Genomic DNA, 20,954 nt, shown 5'->3' on the forward strand with positions numbered 1-20,954 from the left:
GCTGTTTTTGGCTGTCTAGCAGTGGGGGGCCCGACCGGGAGAGGAGGCTGCATGTACGACACATCAGCTCCACACTCCCCGCCCCGGAACACCCCCAGCCCCACCCCTTTTCCATCCCTCCATGCTCCTCTTCCTAGCACAGAAGACGGGGCTTCTCCATGCTGCCTTGGAGGCAGCGCAGACGTGGGCAGAGGTCAGTTTCCAGGAACCGACCTTGGAGCATGGGCTCCAAGGTCGGTTCCTGGAAAAGAGCATATGCTATGGCCCTCTAGACCAGAGCTTTCCAAACTTTTCATGTTGGTGACACATGTTTTAGACATGCATCATTTCGTGACACAGTAATTCAGTTTTACTAGCAAACCAGAGGTTAAACTAACCCGTTATAAGAGATATGGACACATACATAAATTGTAATAACGAAATGTATGGGGATACAACATATCTCATGAAAACCTTTCATTTATATTTTTAAAAATATATGATTTGTAAGATAATAACATACATTGTTGTCATTTATGAGTAACAGTATGTAAATATGTGCAAGAATTTAAAAAAGTTGAATAACACCAATAACTACTTACCATTTTAATGGGATGTATGAGGTTGATGGGATGAACACAACTTTTCAATATTTGGTGGAATATTAAAGACACTCGCATTTCGTTATCAAGCATTTTTAAGCTTCCACGTTTCAGTGTCTTTAAGTTTGCCATCGTTGAAAAGGATACTTCACAAATGTATGTAGTACAAAACTGCAGAAGAATTTTTAACACTTATTTAGCTATGTTTGGATGCATTTTTGAAATGCGAATCCAAAAGTTGTCTAAGTCACCCTGTTCATGCATCATTAACAGATTTTGATCATTTTTTATGTCAGCTAATTCTTCTTCTTCAATAAGTGAAAAGTTCCTCATTGCAGTTGAAAGAAATGGATTTCTGATCCAATCATAGTCTTGGATTTCAACATTTGGGAAGTAATTATGAACTTTCTCTCCAAGCAATGTTAAATGGTCAACAATTAGGAAGCTGATATCACATTTTAGCTGGCACTCAGCAGTTTTGGAAAACATTTCAAAATTTCCTTCTTTCACTTTCCTTTTCCAAATTGCTATTTTGTCTCTCATAGCACAAATTTTATCTACCGCTGTTAAGATATTTTCTCCTTTTCCTTGCATACTGGTGTTTATTTTATTCAAATGTTCAAATATGTCAGCAAGATATGTCAGCAAGATATGCGAGGACGTGGGGAAGCAAATTGCTCGACTAATTGCTCCACTAACTTTGAATTCTTCACACTCCTCGTGCAGCCAGCGTTACCACACTCCTTGTCGTACCGCTCCAACACTGCCAATCACATGCGTCCTACGTCAAGACGCCACGTGATCCTAAAGCAGCTAATGTTAAAGCACCTAAGCCTTAGCAGCTAAGCTGCTTTAACATTAGCTGCTTTAGGAAGTTCCAGGGGAGGGGCCAAAGGAAGCAAACACGAGTAAGGGAGCGCTGCGGTGCCCTTCCGCACAATTTTCTGCATTTCGCGCAACACACCTACATACTGCCGCTGACACACTAATGTGTCGCGGCACACAGTTTGGAAAGCTCTGCTCTAGACAGTGTCTAGTGGCCATAAGATTGCTCCCTAAGTCATTCTTTGGTATAATTGAGGGGAAATGTTTTTTTGTGTGATAAAGGGGCTTTTGAACCCCTCTCAATTTCAAAAGCCCCTTCATCACAAAAAAACATTTCTCCTCAGTTATACAAAAAATGACTTACAGTCCTCAATTCCAGAACCTAAGGTGCAATCCTGCTTTCGGACTGTGGTGCTGGGGAAGACTCTTACGAGTCCCCTGGACTGCAAGGAGGTCAAATCAGTCCATCCTAAAGGAAATCAGCCCTGAGTGCTCATTGGAAGGACAGATACTGAAGCTGAAGCTCAAATATTTTGGCCATCTAATGCGAAGAGAAAACTCCCTGGAAAAGACCCTGATGCTGGGAAAGACTGAAGGCAAAAGGAGAAGGGGATGGCAGAGGATGAGATGGCTGGATAGCATCACGGATGCAATGAATATGGACTTGAGCACGCTCCGGGAGAGAGCGCAGGACAGGAAGGCCTGGCGTGCTATGGTCCATGGGGTCACCAAGAGTCGGACACGACTGAACGACTGAACAACATGGTGCAATCCTATGCATGTTTAGACAGAAAAAAAGTCCTACAACTCCCACTGTGCCCTGGGCATGCTGGGAGTTGTAGGACCTTTTTTCTGCCTAAACATGCATAAGATTGGGCCCTCATTTATTTGATTTATTGCATTTTATGTATTCGATGTATTACATTTGATTTAGTGATTTGTTACATTTCATTTATTTCATTTGATTTATTTGTTACCTTTATTTATTTGTTACATTTTAGTCATTACATTTCCATACTGCATTTCTGGAACCAACCCACCAAGGTGGTTTCCGCCCCCCCGTTTTTTTTAAATTTGAGGAAACAAAATTCATAAGTACACACACAAAAAAAAAAGTGTAAGACCCCACCCCCGCTCACAGCCACCATTTAAAAAGCCATTTTAACAAAAAGTTTCCTCATAATTAAAACGTTTAAGAAAACCCACACAGCCACCATTTAAAAAGCAGCATTTTAAAAAAAATTAAATTGTGCACTTCTGTTGCCCAAAATGCTAGTTTCGCCCCCTGGAGGCTGGTCCAATCTGCCCCAAAGAGGAGAGTCAACTTCAGGCTGGGTCCAACTCGATTTTACTGTTTGCAAACGGTTCGACAAGGGAGCTCACGCTCAAAGCAGAGTCGACCCTGGGCGACCCCCGCGCTGCAGTTTTATCACTCAGCTTGCATTCCTCAGCCAGCGTGTCACTTTTGATTGGTTGCCAGCGGTTTGCTTGGCAACCTCATCTGAGGGTTACTGTCTGCTCATTCCAGGCATGCGCAGCTCTTACAGTACTACGTGCTGCTTAAGACACATGCAATGGCGTTGAGGTTGCATTTTTACTACACGTCTAATAACAGCCCCTGCTCTCAGTTTCTAAAAGCCAATGATAGTAATTCTTCAACCCCATCCGCATTTCTCCCTCACCCTCCCATTCCTCATAATTAACGTGATTCTGCTAAGGGCAGTCCCTCTTTCCTTCTGCCCCTCAGCCCCTCACACGCCGCCGCCCGCCGCCGGGTCTTCTCGCCGCGGCCGTTGTCCTCAGCGGTGGCCCCCTCCTGCTGCGGCACCCGGCCCCTCCTCGCCATCCACCGTGCAAAATGGCGGCCGGAGCCGGGCCCGCCGGAGGAGGGGGCGGCGGCCTCTCCACGTTCTCCTCAGCGCCGTCGCTCCTTCAGGGGAACAACAGGCCGCCGCATTCCCCGTCTTCGCTCCCTCCTTCAACCGCGCCGCCGCCTGCTTCCTTCTCCCTCAACGGTGGGCCTCTGCTACTGCTCCTCTCGCGTCAGGCGCCCCCAGCACCGCTGCCGCCTGCTTCTCCTCAGGCCGCCGCCTCCGGGCCCATGCACAACCACGGAGCCGCCTGCGGCGGCGGAGAGGGAAACGGGCTGCCGATAGTGGCGGCGGCTTCTCCGCCTGCAAGTGCTGCCGCGCCGCCGCCGGGCCAGCGAGAGCCGGCCTACAACTGGCAGGCGACGAAGCCGACGGTGCAGCAGCGCTTCGCCTTCCTCTTCAACAACGAGGTGCTGAGCGACGTCCGCTTCTTGGTGGGCAAAGGCCGCGCCGAAGCCCAGCGCATCCCTGCCCACAGGTCGGGAGCACAGGGGCGCTTAGCGAAGGGTGGGTGGGTGGTGTTATCATATATGTGCTATGTTGGAAGCAAAGGATGGGGCTGTGAGTGCTTAAAAAGGGGCTTAGTTGTGAGGAGAGGGGGCTGCTTTTGATTGAGAGAAGGGGGCCTTTTGGAATTGGGAGGAGGGGACTCATGGTTACGGGTTGGTGCACTATGTAGTCATGTTATGGATACCTTTCGGCTTGTGCAACCTGAGGATGTGGGCAAACTGATTGGAGGACTGAGGCCTACTACTTGCCCTTTAGATCCTTGCCCATCCTGGCTCGTGAAATCTGCCAGAGCTGGGCTGGATATCTGGACCTCCGAGGTGGTAAACGGGAGGTCCCCACAGCTTTGAAAGAAGCTGTGGTGAGGCCCTTGCTGAAGAAACCAAATTTAGATCCAATGGTTCCAGATAATTACCGCCCTGTGCCAAATTTGCTGTTCTTGGGCAAGGGGCTGGAGCATGTGGTGGCCTCACAACTCCAAGCCATTTTGGATGAAACTGATTCTTTAGATCCATTCCAATCAGGTTTCAGGCCTGGTTATGGGATGGAAACAGCCTTGGTCCCCCTGGTTGATGACTTACGCCAGGGAATGGATGGGGGGAGTGCAACCCTGTTGGTTCTTCTGGACCTCTCAGTGGCTTTTGATACCGTCGACCATGGTAACCTTCTGGATCATTTATCTGGATTGGGCTTGGGAGGCACAGTTTTAATGTGGTTCTGGTCCTTTCTGGAGGAATGGTCTCAGAAGGTGGTGCTGGGGAACTTTGGTTCCACCCCATGGCCATTAGCCTGTGGGGTGCTGCAAGGTTCTGTCTTGTCCTTGGAGTTGTGAGGCTATCACATGCTCCAGCACCTTGCCCAGGAATGGCAAATTTGACACAGGGCAGTAATTATCTGGAACCATAGGATCTAAATTTGGTTTCTTCAGCAAGGGCCTCACCACAGCTTCTTTCAAACCTGCGGGGACCTTGCTGTCCCTCAAGGAGGCGTTTACCACCGCAGAGGTCCAGATATCCAGCCCAGCTCTGGCGGATTTCACGAGCCAGGATGGGCAAGGATCTAAACAGCAAGTAGTAGGCCTCAGTCCTTCAAGCAGTTTGTCCACATCCTCAGGTTGCACAAGCTGTGGAACTCCTGAACCAGTGTCTGGAGGCTGTTTTGGGATGGATGAGGGTGAACAAGCTGACACTTAATCCAGACAAGACGGAGGTACCGTGGGTTGGGAAACCAACTACTTCGGATGGAGGTTTACAACTGATTTTAGATGGGGTTACACTCCCCTTGAAAGACCAAGTGCGCAGTTTGGGAGTCCTCCTGGACTCTGAACTAACTGGGGGAGCCCAGGTGGCTGTGGTGTCCAGGAGTGCTTTCAGCCTTTGCACCATGTGTCGTGAGATCATTTGCTCCAATGCCAGCAATGGCTCAGCTAAGCATGGTCTGGCAGTCACAGATGGGGCAGTTTCCCATCCTCGAATGTGGATCCCCTGTACATGGGGGATGCTGGGGATAGGGGGAGGTTTCATAGAATCCTAGAATAGTAGGGTTGGAAGGGGCCTACAAGGCCATCGAGTCCAACCCCCTGCTCAATGCAGGAATCCAAGTCAGAGCATCCCCGACAGGTGGCTGTCCAGCCTTGTCTTGAATGCCTCCAATGTAGGAGAGCCCACCACCTTCCTAGGTAATTGGTTCCATTGTCGTATTGCTCTAACAGTCAGGAAGTTTTTCCTGATGTTCAGCTGGAATCTGGCTTCCTGTCACTTGAGCCCATTCTTCCGTGTCCTGCACTCTGGGATGATCGAGAAGAGATCCTGGCCTTCCTCTCTGTGACTACCTTTCAAGTACTTGAAGAGCGCTATCCTGTCTCCCCTCAGTCTTCTCTTCTCAAGGCTAAACAGGCCCAGTTCTTTCAGTCTCTCTTCATAGGGCTTTGTTTCCAGTCCCCTGATCATCTTTGTTGCCCTCCTCTGAACCCTCTCCAGTTTGTCTGCATCCTTCTTCAAGTGTGGTGCCCAGAACTGGACACAGTACTCCAGATGAGGCCTAACCAGTGCTGAGTAGAGGGGGCCTAGTACTTCCCGGGATTTGGAAGCGATGCTTCTATGAATGCAGCCCAAGTGAGCATTTGCCTTTTTTGCAGCCACATCACATTATTGGCTCATATTCAGCTTGTGATCGACAACAGTTCTAAGATCCTTCTTGCTTGTCGTGTTGTTCAGCCACGTAGCCCCCATCTTTTAACTGTGCATTTGGTTTCTTTTTCCTAGGTGCAGAACTTGGCATTTCTCCCTATTAAATGTCATGCTGTGTTTTCTGCCCAGCGCTCCAGTCTATCAAGATTCCTTTGAATTTTGTTTCTGTCTTCCAGGGTATTAGCTATCCCGCCCCATTTTGTGTCATCTGCAAATGTGATCAGCATTCCCTGCACCTCCTCCTCCAAGTCATTAATAAAATTGTTGAAGAGCGCTGGGCCCTGGACTGAGCCCTGAGGTACCCCGCTTGTTCCCTCTCCCCAGTTTGAGAAGATCCCATTGATAAGCACTCCTTGAGTCCGATCTTGTAGCCAACTGGGGATCCACCGGATCGTTGTTTCATCTAGCCCACTTTGAGGTAGTTTGCTCATCAGGAGATCATGGGGCACTTTGTCGAAAGCTTTGCTGAAGTCGAGGTATATGATGTCTACAGCATTCCCACTGTCCACAAGGGAGGTTACTTGATGAAAGAATGAAATCAGATTCGTCTGGCAGGATTTGTTCTTGACAAATCCATGTTGGCTTCAAGTAATCACTGCATAGTTTTCAAGGTGCTTACAGATGGATTGTTTGGGCTGAGTTTGTAAAATTAGACTGAAGCGAAGGAAGAGCTTATGTAGAGATCCTGTTTGGGACTAGTTTTCTTATTTGCTTGTAGGCAGAGCTGGAAGCTGGGAGTGTGCTCCATGTCAGAGGTTCTGTGATATTTGGCTGGCTATCCTGTGAGCCACAACTAAGGGAAAACGTGGCCCACAGCCATTCTGAGTGCCTTACGCCCTGTCGGCCCTGTTTAATTGTAAGAGGGCTGGTAGCTCCCTGGTCAAGCAACTGCTTTGCATGCAGAAGGTCCCCGGGGAGAGTTGTGGCCAGTCCATGCGGGGCTTGTTTGAGATGTGGAGCTTTTTGCTATGTTGAATTCATTGTTGGTTTCTGACTGCGTCATTTGATCTGTACAGGGCTGCCAAATGTGTGGATGTTCCTACCTTTGGGGCTAGAAAATGTTTGCAAACAGACATCTGTGTCAAACCTTCCAGCGGTGTGGATTAATTTCAATACGTTTCGAGCGTCATGTATTTCCTGAACATGCATGCATGCTAACTGGTTGCTATAACAGTTAAAATGCATCTGTTTGCTACTACTAAATAGAGCCTTTGTACTACCCAGGAATGGAATCCAGAAACCTCTGGCCTTACATGCAGCTTGTATGACTCTTGCACTTCAGAATTGATATCTGCTTAGAGTCAGGAGAGCAAGTTCAAAGTGAAGGATTTCTGTTTGGCACCCTCTCTTTACCTATGTAAGGACACTAAGCAGGATCACTTCCTTGAAGAACTTTACAGAAGCAAAAACTGGTAGCTACATGGCAGACTGAAGTTTCTCCGTGATGTGAAAAGTTTAAATCTGTACTGTTGGGCTGGCAGGCTGATCCAGCAGGGCTCCTCTTAAGTACTTACGACTGTGTAAATATTAATAATTTGCACAATAAGAACAATAATGGCTTACTCTGTCATACTTATAATGGCTAACCTGAAAAGCTGCATTTTTGTTCTTGCTTTGTTCCTTCACATAGAAAAACATCTTTTGATAGAGGGTCATGGATTCAGTTTTAATTATTTAATTTGATTAAGTTTTAATTCAGTATTTAATATTTAATATGTTAAATATATTTTACTATATTTATATTAATATATTTGTGTAATGTTAGGTAAAATTTTAAACTACATTATTTATGGGGTACTCAATGTAACTGCAGTTTTAAAAGAATCTGTTTTTATCCACCCTGTTATGAGCTGTCTGTGAGAAACTAGGAGGAGGAAACCCGGGGCATCCCACTGTATAATATGGTTGTAGATAACCTTTCTTTTGGGGGGTGGAGTAGAATAAAAAATGTATGAAAGAGATTTGAAGTGGAGTCCAGTCAATGCAGGATTTCTTTTGTTTTGCCCTTTTCCAAATGTCAGGTTTGTGCTGGCTGTGGGCAGCGCGGTCTTTGATGCCATGTTCAATGGCGGGATGGCTACATCATCTACGGAGATAGAGCTACCTGACGTGGAGCCGGCTGCATTCCTAGCTTTACTGAGGTAAGTAAGCCCCAATTCTGTTGAAGGAATGCAACCCTCAAATAAATTGCAGCCAATTAACAGTGGAGCATTTGCACCCCTTCCATCTTAAGTAGATTTTGTGTAACCTCATGGTTGTGTAAAAAAACTGTTTCGATTCTCAGACACCAAGCTCTGTATCTTCAGAGCTCTGTGTAATTCCTTAACTGCCTTGCTCCCTTCACCGCACCTTCGCTTCTCTCAAGCATTCCCCTTCCCCCTGTCTCTAATCCATTGAGGAAAGTTGTACTTAAGGTTGCCCTTTTACTGCTAGGCCAGGCTTCCCCAATCTGATGCCCTCCAGATCTGTTGGACTACAAATCCCAGCATCCCCTAGCCAGCATCCCTCAGTTGTGAAGGAAGGCTAGCAAGCCACTTTCCAAAATTGTGTAGGCCTGGTCCCTGACTAACTTGCTTAAATTACATTGGCTTAGGGAGCAATCCTATGGCTGCTAGACAGCCATAGCATATTGTGTTATTTGGGAACCGACTTCAGAGCCCACACTCCGAGGTTGGTTCCTGGTGAACCGACCTCCCCCTACTTCCACGCTGCCTCCAAGGCAGCGTGGAACAGCCCAGTCCTCCATGCTTGCAAGAGGAGCGCGGAGTGGCCAAAAAGGGGTATGGCTGGGGAAATTCCAGGGTGGGGAGGGCAGAAATGCCTGTACGACACATCCAACATGTTGTACAGCAGCCTCCTCCCCCCTCCGTCCTCCTGCGGCTAGACAGCCACAATGGGCTGTCTAGCCGAAAATGCAGGGCAGAAGAAGTGCAGAGGGAACAATCCCCTCTGTGCTTCTCCTGCCCTGCTTTGGATAGGCAGTCGCCTTTGAGTTCGGAGGTGGCTACCTATCTGGATAGGATTGTGCCCTTAGATTCAGAATCTAGCTTCCGCAAGACCAAGGTCCCTCCACCTGATTTTGGAGGATCCCTCTTCCCCCCCATACAACAGAACAGGGTCTCCTGACTCTCTGTGTAGCATTTTCAGGGAGCTGGAGGGGCTGCCACAGGAAGGAGATGGCAGGCAAGTCCAATTCCACCCGCACGCATTGATCCAACTTAAATCTGGATCCAACCCATTATTATTTTTTTAATTACAGTGGTGAAAAGTTTGTGCTTGATCTTTCATTAATTTTTTTAAATTATATTTCATGATGCTTTAATATGTGAGCCACAGAGTGTTTTTTTCAGAAAGGCATTATTCAACATTTTCAAATAATATTCAATAAAATGTCAGACCAAATCAAATGTATATTTCCCTTTGAAAAGAACTGAAGGGTGTGGGTTGCCAAGTTTGTATGGGAGCCAGTGTGATATAGTGGTTAAAGTGTTGGACTAGGGCTAAGGAATACCCAGGTTCAAACTCCTGCTCAGCTACAGAGCTAACTGGATGACTTTGAGCCAGTCACTACCTTTCAATCTAACTTACTTCACAGGAAGTGGGAGGGAAATTGTATTATTATTATTATTTATTATTATTTATTTCATTTCTATACCGCCCAATAGCCGAAGCTCTCTGGGCGGTTCACAAAAATTAAAACCAAACAACACACAATAAAACAATTTAAAATATATAGAACATTAAAACCACAATATAACAATACAACCACAATAAAACCTAGCAGCAGTACAGGAGTTTAAAATACAGATTTAAAACAGCAAAGATAAAAATTTAGAAAGCTAAAATGTACATGTCGCCTTGAGCTCCTTGGAGGAATGATGGAATATAAATGTAGTAAATAAAAATAGATAGGTTTCCCATGTGGCTCAGTTGCCCAGCGTAGTATACTCCACCCAAAGAGTTACATTTTTTATTTTAAAAAATAGTTTACTAGTCCTCATGGTGGCTGAGAAGTCCTAGACTATCAGAGCTTCTGGTGGTCCTGCTTTAAATGAAACATGCTGAGTAAGGCACAAAATGGAAAATGCACCTCCTGTTTATGGGTATAGAAAAGTCTTTATACATAATTTGTTCCATGCCAATGCTGCATCTTCTCGAGTTAAACTGCTGTTTTAATTGCAGCAGTATTTTTCTTCCTCTCCCTGCTCCTTTGGCATTCTTGTTTCTAGGTTTCTTTATTCAGATGAAGTTCAGATTGGGCCAGAGACCGTGATGACAACCCTTTACACTGCAAAAAAGTATGCAGTCCCAGCCCTTGAAGCTCACTGTGTGGAGTTCCTGAAGAAAAACCTTAGAGCGGATAACGCCTTCATGCTTTTAACGCAGGTATGTTAAAGGGCTACCCTTTTGTGCAGGTTGTCTGTGGTATCTTTCAGCCTGTTGTTGGGGGGCAGTCACCAGCTGCTTGCTCTCTTCTTCCCTGCCACCTCTGTGTATTGCCCCTGCAGTAGGTGTCAAACTCTTAATGTAGAGGTGCCAAGATAGTGATAAATCAGATCCAGGTTTACTTACAAGGAGATACTTTATTGAGTACAATCAGCACACAGGCGTACCCAATGGTTGGATCAGACAGCTTCTCTGAATCCAGAGCCATGGGGTAAAATGGGTTTTATACCATACGTGTCAGCAGTGAGGCAGCATGACAACAGCAAGCATTAATTAGCATCCGTCTACCACTTTCTCAGCATAACAGTGCTTGGTCAGAAGGGAGAGCTTTCCCAGTACAGACACCTGCAGCTCAGCATAAACATAGCTTCACTTCCCAGGCACATCTTGATAAGACACTCTAACTTGTTAGTATGGAATGTGCTGAGGCCGCTATCGACCTTTGACTCATCTCACATGCTCAGAGGCCTACTAGCAAGGGAATTGCACTCATAATGAACCTAAGCAGAGCATTATGGATCTCTAGGCCCCTCTAACACTACAGGTGCCTTGGTTCCAGGCCTGGGGCCAATACACTCTGTGGTCTGCCAGCACCCACCTTCTCCTGGGGTGGACTCCCCAAGCTTCCGTGTTGTGGTGCCATGCTGGCAGCTCTCATGGCACGCTCTTAAAGCTAGTAGCTTGGCTGCTGGGGTGGGCGGTTACCATAGCTCTGCACAGCGGAAACAGTGCTGTCACGCCACCCGTAGAGCTACAGTGGGCATCCTCTTGATGCTGCCAGCTACCATCTGGCTTAGCAGGCAGGATAACATAGTGCTGCTGTTGAGGCTCCCTCCCTGCCTTTCTGGCCTTAAGGAAGTTTTGTTCTCTAGCTCACCTGGCTTAGATGCTGCAGTACTGTAAAATCTGATCTGCCTGAATACGTAACTCATTTGTGGCCACCAAGTTCATGTGGAAGAGCTTGGCTCATCTCAGTCCTTCTCCAATGTCTCTCCCTGCTGTGGAAAGAGAGAAAGAGAGCTATGATGATTTCTTACAAAGCAGAAGAAAATACTTGAATATCTTCATGTGACTACTGAAGTCATTCTCACTCCCCTGCCAAGGTGGTGGTGAGAGGGGTAGATGTGCTCCTGTATGCAAAATGCAGGTGAACAGCACAGAAATGAGGAACCCCCTCCAAAAGTCTTCCCTCCTTTTCATTTTCCTTGCTGGTTGATGTCTGTTTCCTAGGCAAGACTCTTCGATGAGCCCCAGCTGGCGAGCCTTTGCCTGGAAAACATAGATAAGAACACGTCTGACGCCATCAACGCAGAAGGGTTCACAGATATTGACCTGGGTAAGTTTTCTCCTTTCAGACTCTATGGGAGTTGTGGCGGTGCCTGTCAGTTTTCCTTTGCTTGGACATTTATCTGCATTGCTTGCAGATAATTGAGCAAGGTTTTGTCTGTGTGTTTCTCACAGGAATATAGAATGCTCCCTGAGCATTTTGATTTTCATGACAAAAGACTTACTTTGCAGCCATAACTACTAGCAAGATGTGTGCACCAGGTGTTAAAAACTCGAAAGCCCTACTTAGCCCCTTGCCCCTCTCCCATAACTAGCAAAACCAGAATAAATCTTTTCAAAATAAGATCAATTATGCACACCTATTCAATATGCCTAATTTGTTCAGGTTGCAGAATTCTTGGCACAATGTTTATTTTTGCCCGGCTCTTCAGCCAAAAAGGCGCTCAGAATGGCTCAATAAGCAAGATAGCCCCTGCTTCCAGGCTTTCAGTCTAAAAGACATGACACAAAAGAAAAAAGGGATGGGGAGAGTAGAGGAAAAAAGCAAACTCAGACACCAGTACTCAACGTTCTTAAGATGTCTAACTGGAAAGGAAACAGTTCAGAGGGAGAGAGGGAACCCAGCGGAGCTTCTCTGTCAGCAGAGCTGATGGAGCAGCCCTGGTTCCCATCTCTCCCTCTGCAACAGCCTGAATGACTGCTGACAGGTGTCAGTTGAGGGAGGGTGTTTTGCTGCTGTTTTTTAAGCGCTGTGTGTGTGTGTGTGTATTTATTAATCTTTTATTGTGAATTTTTACAAAACAAAACAAACTGAAAACATTACAAAACCTAAAAAAAAAGAAATAAAAATACAACATATTCAAAATCCTCAGTTTCTAACATTACAATATTTGAGAAAAAAAAGGGAAGGAAAAAAAAGGTTACACATAAACTTCAGTAAAAGCAGACCAAATATCTGCATATAAGTCCATTCGCAAGTGATGCCTATATACCTCTCTTTCAAATGTTACTAGTGTTGCTAAGTCTTCAGTCAATTGCATTACAGGCGGTGAGCTTTTATCTTTCCAATATTGTACTAGCAGTCTTTTAGCAGTCTTTTAGCCTGGTTCCCATCTCTCCCTCTGCTACAGCCTGAATGGCTGCTGACAGGTGGCAGTTGAGGGAGGGAGTTTTGCTGCTGTTTTTTAAGCACAGTGTATATAAAAGCCCTGGAATTCAGCAAATCCTTCCTTTGGATGTACCCTAGGAGAGCGTGAGTTGGAGACTCGGGCCTAGTTCTCAGAAAGAACAGACAAGGCAGGTTGTAGTGCCATGTCAGGCTGTTGGTGGGAGCCCCCATGACTGACCACTCCTCTGTATAAAATATACTAGTTCTGTACATGCAGAAATTTTTATTCAGCTTTGTGCGCAGGTGCATTTAAGCACACAAGCCCTTGGTCCAGTAAATGCCCAAAAAAGGGTTGCCCACCTCATTGGCCATGTTTGTGCCCTGGCTGAGTTGGTCTCTACGTCCCTGCCTGGGCTTTTGCGTCAAGCAGTGGAGAGGATGATTCATCCTTGCTTTTCTCCAGTGGAACACCACAAATCCATTGTCTTGCGCAGATGGGCAGTTGCCAACAAAGGGCCACTTTGTGCTGCTAAATTACTCCAAGCCATGCAGAACGAAGGTGAGTGTGAACAGTGAACATATAGAGGAGCCAGCAGCTTCTGGAAAGGAGGCTGTGGTCATGGTGGCAGCCCCTGGCTTGCCATGTGCATGGTCTTTTCTCCCCATGGTAGTCTGCCAGATGGAGCGCTGTGAATTGACCTCAGTTGCAATCAGTGATAGTTAAACAGTTGCTGGGGAGCTCTGCTCCTCCTTGGCTTATGCACTGCTTCCCAATGGGAAGATCACCCTGAGAGAGAGCCAGCCCATGACTACCAGTCATCCCTGCCCCCCCCCCCCGAATGCCCAGTTAGAGGGGAGAATGGCCTTCCTTGCTCTGCTTCTGAGCTTCCCCAAAACATCGAGTTCAGGTGGTCAGAAGGTGGACCGGGGTCTTCTGGTAGACCTCTGGGTAATTTGTAGTAGATCTCCAAGGCCTTCTGACTCCCAGTTGTCTGATAATAGCAAAAACTAAAATGCCTTCCCCGTCTGAATTAGGTTGCTGAAAAAGAAGGGGGAGGGGAGAGAGAAAGAGATGGGCAGGACCAGGAGTGGATTTTTGTGTCAAAGGACTTGTGAGCTTTGTTCTGGTAGGGCTGAGTATATGCTCAGAGACACCCTGTTCCTTAATACTTAGCGTATGTCTGCCTGCCTGAGCCAGTGTTTTATTTATTTATTACATTTCTGTACCACCCAATAGCTGAAGCCTGCCATTTTGCACTTGGCACCAGGTGTGGATCTCAGGGTTCTAGTAAAAATCAAAGTAGGTCCCTCAAGCTTGAAGTCTGCTTACCCTGATGCAACTGGCCGCTGTGTGTAACAGGATGGTGCGCTAGCTGGATCTTCCATCTGACCCAGCATGGCTGCGCTTGTGTTTTGTAGAGCACACATTCAGTTCAAATGGGGCAATGCTGAAGCCCAGCAAGCCTGGCCCATGACCCACATAAACTGCCTGTCCCTCAGAATCCTCTGTAAAGGAGGCATGCAGGTTTTCCTGAGCAACTGGTTTGATGTGCAAAGGGTTCTTCGAAGCTAGACAGTTTTGGAAGCCTGCTAATCTTTGAGGTTCTTTTGTTTCCTGGATAAACAGCAAACAGGAGCAGAAGGAGCCCCCCTCCCCCCCAGTGCTTTAATGCAATAAACTATAAAACAGAAGGGACAATTGATAAGTATAGTATAAATCTTTATTGTTTAAAGCCAAAGGCCATCACAATTTCAAGTTTAAATAACAATTAAAATACATGAGTAAGAGACCAGAAAAAAGAAGAAAAAAACAGGATAAAATACATTACAGTAAGAATACAAAGGAGGAGAATTAAAATGTAATTTTTTACTTTGCTTTGCCACGGGCAACAAATAACTCAGGTTAGCTTTCTTCGCTGGGGTCTCAAACAGGAAAACAGTCTTAATTTAAAGTTGTAACATCACTGACAGCGTCAGCCAGCCAGCTACACAGATTTCACTGTTTTTCAAGACAGTTACTCCAATATCTTCTTTTCTTCTCAATCAGGTTGGGTCTCCCAGCTTACACAGTTTATTGCAGCTTTCAGGAGCATGGTAGTAGCGTGATTTTGGCTTGGCCAGGAACATGCTGTCTGGTTTCTCGGTCTCTTCAGCACACACACTCAGGCAGTGTAACACTGGACTCTCAAATCAGTGAGATTTCTTCATTGCAGGGAATCCCACGGCAAAAGCTTAATGGTTACGCTCTTCAGAAATCATATAGCTGATGGTCTACAGGCTCTATGAAATTCTAGGACAGTTCAAAGCTAAACACGGCTACCTTGACAGAGATCTTCATCATGGTCTCTCCGCTTCATTTTGCCTTGGGACCGTCTTATGGGCATGGCACACTTTCCACTCGAAGAGGGGTCTAGCCTGTGCCCTGGGGGCTGATTCTTCACCTTTATTTTATTTTGCGCCTTCATCTTCTGGGTCTTCATTTTCAGTTCCCATTTCTTAGGGATTTCATCTCAATTAGGCGAGGTGATGATGTTGCACAACTCAGAACGTTGCGGGCAATTCTCCTGCTGCCCTCCCGGCGCACTAGGCTAATGGTTACTTCTTCAGCCTCACACTCCCACGCTTCGTCAAAAGCCAAGCTGTCTTGCAACATTTCTCTGATTAACAGCCTCAGATCTTGTTCTTTTTTTTTTTCTCTCAGCTCGACCTTGAGCTTTTTTGCTATTTCCTCTCTCTATTCTGAATCCTTTTAAAAAAATCTTTTTCCTTTTTTTTTTAACATACATCTCAAGGGGGAGCATGTCTTGCTTCCCCCACCTCCCCTAGCCTCTCTCCTAAGATAAAGACAGACACAAGGAGGGAAAGGGGATTGGTCAGTGAGTAAGGGGTCTCACTGGCCGACACAAAAGGGATTTCACACCACGCACTTTGCTACTGGCCTGGGCACCCGGACGGTCAACCGTATGCATCAGAAACCGCAGTAGCCACTCACACAATCATCAATCTCTCCACTGCATCCACATGTCCCTGCCACTCACTTGTTCCCACTTTTCACCAGAGCGGAAAGCGGCTTCCCCAGCTTCCTCAGCTTCCTACTGAGTACTGGCGTGCTGGGTACTGGCGCCCGCTCGGGGGTGTGATCAGGCCCCCCTTCTACTCGCAAGGAGTAGGTTCTTTTCGTATACGTATACTAACACTGACCTTCTTTATAAGGCGGGGCCCTCTTTTTTTCTGCCCAGTGGCCTTTCTCCCTAAAGGCGGGGCCCACTTTTACTCCATACTTGCCTTACTTCTGAAGGCTTCCAATGTGGGTTTCAACTCAATTGCAGCTGCGATACAGGCAGGGCTCAAGTTCCTTCCTCCGCTTCCCAAGGTTCTCTTGCTGCTCGCTGCCATTTGGGCGATCCCGGCGCAGGCTCCCTCCCGTTTACCTGACAAAAAGGTTGGTGGCGCCAAGAAAGGGAGGCGTGCGCCGAGCTCTCCCTCCCGGTGCGGCGATAAAGAGCAGGCAACTGCCACCTCTCTGTCTCAGAGCCTGCCACATCCGAATCACGGCACCATTTATGTAGCAGAAATCAGAGTCAGAGAGACCACGGAGTGAAGAAAAATGAGTATTCTTTATTTAAAGCGCGGGCTTAAGGCTGGAATCTTTTCCAAAGAGCCAAAAGCCCAGAAGCATAGCCACACATTACTTTTATAGAGATTATGACACACAAGCGACCCTTTCTCCCACTCCCTCTCCTGTGGTTTTACAGTTGGTACAGTTGTTTATAGTACAGGAAATGGGCCATAGGACATTCTATCTTGAGAACAAGGATACAGTCTTGCAGTAAGCAAAAAGGCAAAATCATGACTGTGTTGTGCAATTCGGCTTGCTGACAGGGGAAGTCTCTACATTGCTGTTCCTGCCAAACTATGCTAGCTCAGCAAGAACATGAGACCACTTAGTCTGACCCCCGACATGGCTGCTACAAAAATATTTATAATAAAACAAGAAAGTGACACTTCCCCCCAGAACAATACTGTAGGCACAAGCCTTCCCCTAAGACTGGCTGGCAGGAGCAGTTAAATGCCTTCCCCTCAGCTTCCTGGCAGCACAAGCAAATTTGGCAACCTGTAGCATAATATAATCATCATTTGTTGTTGTTGTTGTTGTTCAGTCGTTAAGTCGTGGCCGACTCTTTGTGACCCCATGGACCATAGCACGCCAGGCCTTCCTGTCCTCTGCTCTCTCCTGGAGCATGCTCAAGTTCATATTCATTGCATCGGTGATGCTATCTAGCCATCTCATCCTCTGCCGTCCCCTTCTCCTTTTGCCTTCAGTCTTTCCCAGTGTCAGGGTCTTTTCCAGTGAGTTTGCTCGTTGCGTTAGGTGGCCAAAATATTTGAGCTTCAGTATCTGTCCTTCCAATGAGCACTCAGGGTTGATTTCCTTTAGGATTGACTGATTTGACCTCCTTGCAGTCCAGGGGACTTGTAAGAGTCTTCTCCAGCACCACAGTTCGAAAGCATCAATTCTTCGGCACTCAGCCTTCCTTATAGTCCAGCTCTCACAGCCATACGTTATTTATTTATTTATTTATTTATTGCATTTATACCCCGCCTTTCTCCCTCTCGCAAGGAACTCAAGGCGGCTTACATTATCCTCCTCCTCACCGTTGTATCCTCACAACAACAACCCTGTGAGGTAGGTTGGGCTGAGAGTCTGTGACTGGCCCAAAGTCACCCAGTGAGCTTCCATGGCCAAGTGGGGACTAGAACCCGGATCTCCCGGCTCCCAGTCCGTCACTCTCACCACTACACTACACTGGCTCTCAATACGTTACTACTGGGAAAACCATAGCTTTGATTAGACGGACCTTTGTCGGCAAGGTGATGTCTCTGCTTCTTACTATGCTGTCTAGGTGTGCCATAGCTTTCCTCCCAAGGAGCAAGCGTCTTTTAATTTCATGGCTACAGTCACCGTCTGCGGTGATCTTGGAGCCCAAGAAAATAAACTCTGTCACTGCTTCCATTTCTTCCCCTTCTCTATGCCAGGAAGTGATGGGGCCAGATGCCATGATCTTAGGTTTTTTTAATGTTGAGTTTCAAACCAGCTTTTGCACTCTCCCCTATCCCTCAACAAGAGGCACTTGAGATCCTCTTCACTTTCTGCCATTAGGGTGGTATCGTCTGCGTATCGGAGATTGTTGATAATTCTCCCGGCAATCTTAATTCCGACCTGTGATTCATCCAACCTGGCGTTTCTCATGATGTACTCTGCATATAAATTAAATAAGCAGGGCGACAACATGCAGCCTTGTCGTACTCCTTTCCCAATTTTGAACCAGTCGGTTGTTCCATGTCCGGTTCTTCCTGTTACTTCTTGACAGGTTTCTCAGGAGACAGGTAAGGTGGTCTGGTACTCCCTTCTCCTTAAGAATTTGCCAGAGTTTGTTGTGATTCACACAATCAAAGGCTTTAGTGTAGTCAATGAAGCAGAAATATACGTTTTTCTGGAATTCTCTTGCTTTCTCCATTATCCAACGAATGTTGGTGATTTGATCTCTAGTTCCTCTGCCTCTTCAAAACCCTGCTTGTACTTCCAGTAGTTCTCGGTTCACATGCTGCTGAAGCCTATTCTCTGGAACTCTGCATTCTGCTGGATATATCTTCCCCTTTCTCCCTTGCTTTTCGCTTCCCTTCTTTCCTCAGATACTTGTAAAGCCGCATCAGACAGGCTTTCTTGCATTTCTTTTTCTTTGGTATGGATTGAGTTGCTGCCTCCTGAACAACGTTACAGACCTCCGTCCATAGTTCCTCAGGCACTCTGTCTATCAGGTCTAATCCCTGAAATCTATTCCTCATCTCCACTGTATATTCATAAGGGATATGATTTAGGTCATACCTGAATGGTTTGGTGGTTTTCCCTGCGTTCTTCAATTTAAGCTGAAATTTTGCAACAAGAAGCTCATGATCTGAGCCACAGTCAGCTCCAGGTCTTGTTTTTACTGACTGTATAGAGCTTCTCCATCTTTGGCTGCAAAGGACATAATCAATCTGATTTTGATATTGACCATCTGGTGATGTCCATGTGCAGAGTCGCCTCTTGTGCTGTTGGAAAAGCGTGTTTGCTATGATCCGCGTGTTCTCTTGGCAAAACTCTATTAGCCTTTGTCCTGCTTCATTTTGTACACCAAGGCCATGCCTGCCTGTTATCCCGGTGATTTCTTGACTTCCTACTTTAGCATTCCAATCCCCTATGATAAAGAGGACATCTTTTTTTGGTGTTAGTTCTACAAGGTGTTGTAGGTCTTCATAGAACCGATCAACCTCAGCTTCTTCGGCCTCAGTGGTTGGGGCATAGACTTGAATTACTGTGATGTTGAATGGTTTGCCTTGGATTGAATACTGAAATCGTTCTCTCGTTTTTGAGATTGTACCCCAGTACTGCTTTTCCCACCCTTTTGTCTACTATGAGTGCTACTCCATCTTTTCTGAGCAATTCTTGCCCACAGTAGTAGATATAATGGTCACCTGAATTAAATTCTCCCATGCTTGTCCATTTTAGTTCGCTGATTCCCAAGATGTCGATGTTCAATCTTGCCATCTCATGTTTGACCACATCCAGCTTACCTTGATTCATTGACCTTACATTCCAGGTTCCTAAACAATATTGTTCTTTACAGCATCGGACTTTCTTTTCACCACCATACACATCCACAGCTGAGTGTCCTTTCAGCTTTGACCCAGCCGCTTCACTCTTTCTGGCGCTACTTGGGAATTCCCTTTGCTCTTCCCCAGTAGTATATTGGACACCTTCCGACCTGAGGGGCTCATCTCCCGGCGTCCTCTCTTTTAGCCTTGGGATACGTTCCATGGGGTTTTCTTGGCAAGAATCTGGAGTGGGTTGCCATTCCCTTCTCCAGTGGACCACATTTTGTCAGAACTCTCCGCCATGCCCTGTCCGTCTTGGGTGGCCCTGGACGGCATAACTTATGGCTTCACTGAGTCATGCATGCCCCTTCGCCACAACAAGGCAGTGATCCATGAAGGGGATAATCATCATTACCTGCCAGCAAAGAGCAAACCTGTTCCATAGGGGATCTATTTTCCAAAGAATTAAGAGTATACTGGAGGAATTTGGCTCTTGGGGACTCACAGAGGGGGCAACAGAGGAGATAGTGATCAATATCCTCAACCTCACCGGACTCACATATACAAAGTCGTAGATGGAATACGAGTTTTTAAAATCTTCCATCCAGGAAAGCGGAGGGCATGCTCTCTACTCTCAGGGCTGTAAATGATTTTAGGGGAGCAACAGTGAGCAAAGTGAAGTAGCGCTCCAAGCCATATGTTTTATACAAGCAATACCAGGTCGAGTATGGCATATTTGAGATGGAATATAGATCTCGATGTTGTGCATATAGGGAAATTCTTTCCTTGTAGAGCTGTTTTACTCTGTCAGTGTTAGAAGAGGGTAAAACATCTGTACTAATCCCATAGTTATATAAAATGTGTCTTGCAGATTTTACCCAAGAATTTTGTGTTGATGTTTGCAGTTGTTCTAAAAGACACTTTTTAGGTAAGCGGGAGTCATGCATGCACGACACCTTCAGCCAGTACAGCGCAAGTGCAGAATGCCCCTGTGCTTCAATAGAAAGTGTCTCTGTCTCTGCCCGCGCTATGGGGGCTGGTGTAGCTTGGGGGACAGCTAGAAGGGATCTCATGAAGGAGTTCTGCACCACCTCTAGGATATAAACATTTGTATATCCCCAGATCTCTGCACCATACAGCAACTGGGGCAATATCTTCCTCAGAAATATCTCAATTGCTGGTGTAACCAGGCTCCCCCCTTGAGATTTAAAGAAACGCATCAGAGAATATATGGAGTGGGAGGTCTTCCACTTAGCAGCCTCCAAGTGGCATTTCCATGAAAGAACATTAAACCCAAGTCCTAGATATTTAAAACTGTGCTGTTGGTCAATGGGTTTATTATCCAGTTTCCATGTATGTATTTTTTTTTCTTATTTCCAAAAACTACCACTTTAGTTTTGGAATGATTATTAGATGTTCATTTGTACAGAACTTGTTCAGTTCAGTCAGTAGCCTCCACATTCCAATCAGTGTAGTTGAAAATATGACAATGTCATCAGCATAG

General features: G+C 46.2%; 1 protein-coding gene across 3 annotated transcripts in view; it reads left to right on the top strand.

Moving 5' to 3' along the window:
- Window positions 1-3,106: 3,106 nt before the first annotated feature.
- The window catches only part of LOC146334129 (BTB/POZ domain-containing protein 2-like), a 36,999-nt gene continuing 19,151 nt past the window's right edge, over window positions 3,107-20,954 (top strand). The window contains exons 1-4 of one of the 3 annotated variants that reach the window (XM_084825130.1): window positions 3,107-3,755; window positions 7,995-8,114; window positions 10,203-10,359; window positions 11,650-11,755. In XM_084825130.1, coding sequence (XP_084681256.1) covers window positions 3,265-3,755; window positions 7,995-8,114; window positions 10,203-10,359; window positions 11,650-11,755 — 874 coding nt within the window. In that variant the 5' untranslated portion in view covers window positions 3,107-3,264. The remainder of the gene's footprint in view (window positions 3,756-7,994; window positions 8,115-10,202; window positions 10,360-11,649; window positions 11,756-20,954) is intronic. The other 2 variants (XM_084825129.1, XM_084825131.1) reach the window with 2 other exon arrangements.

Source organism: Heloderma suspectum, chromosome W, assembly GCF_057233095.1.
Source record: "Heloderma suspectum isolate Gila_16-S chromosome W, 16-S_ref, whole genome shotgun sequence".
In the NCBI taxonomy this organism is placed as follows: Eukaryota; Metazoa; Chordata; class Lepidosauria; order Squamata; family Helodermatidae; genus Heloderma; species Heloderma suspectum.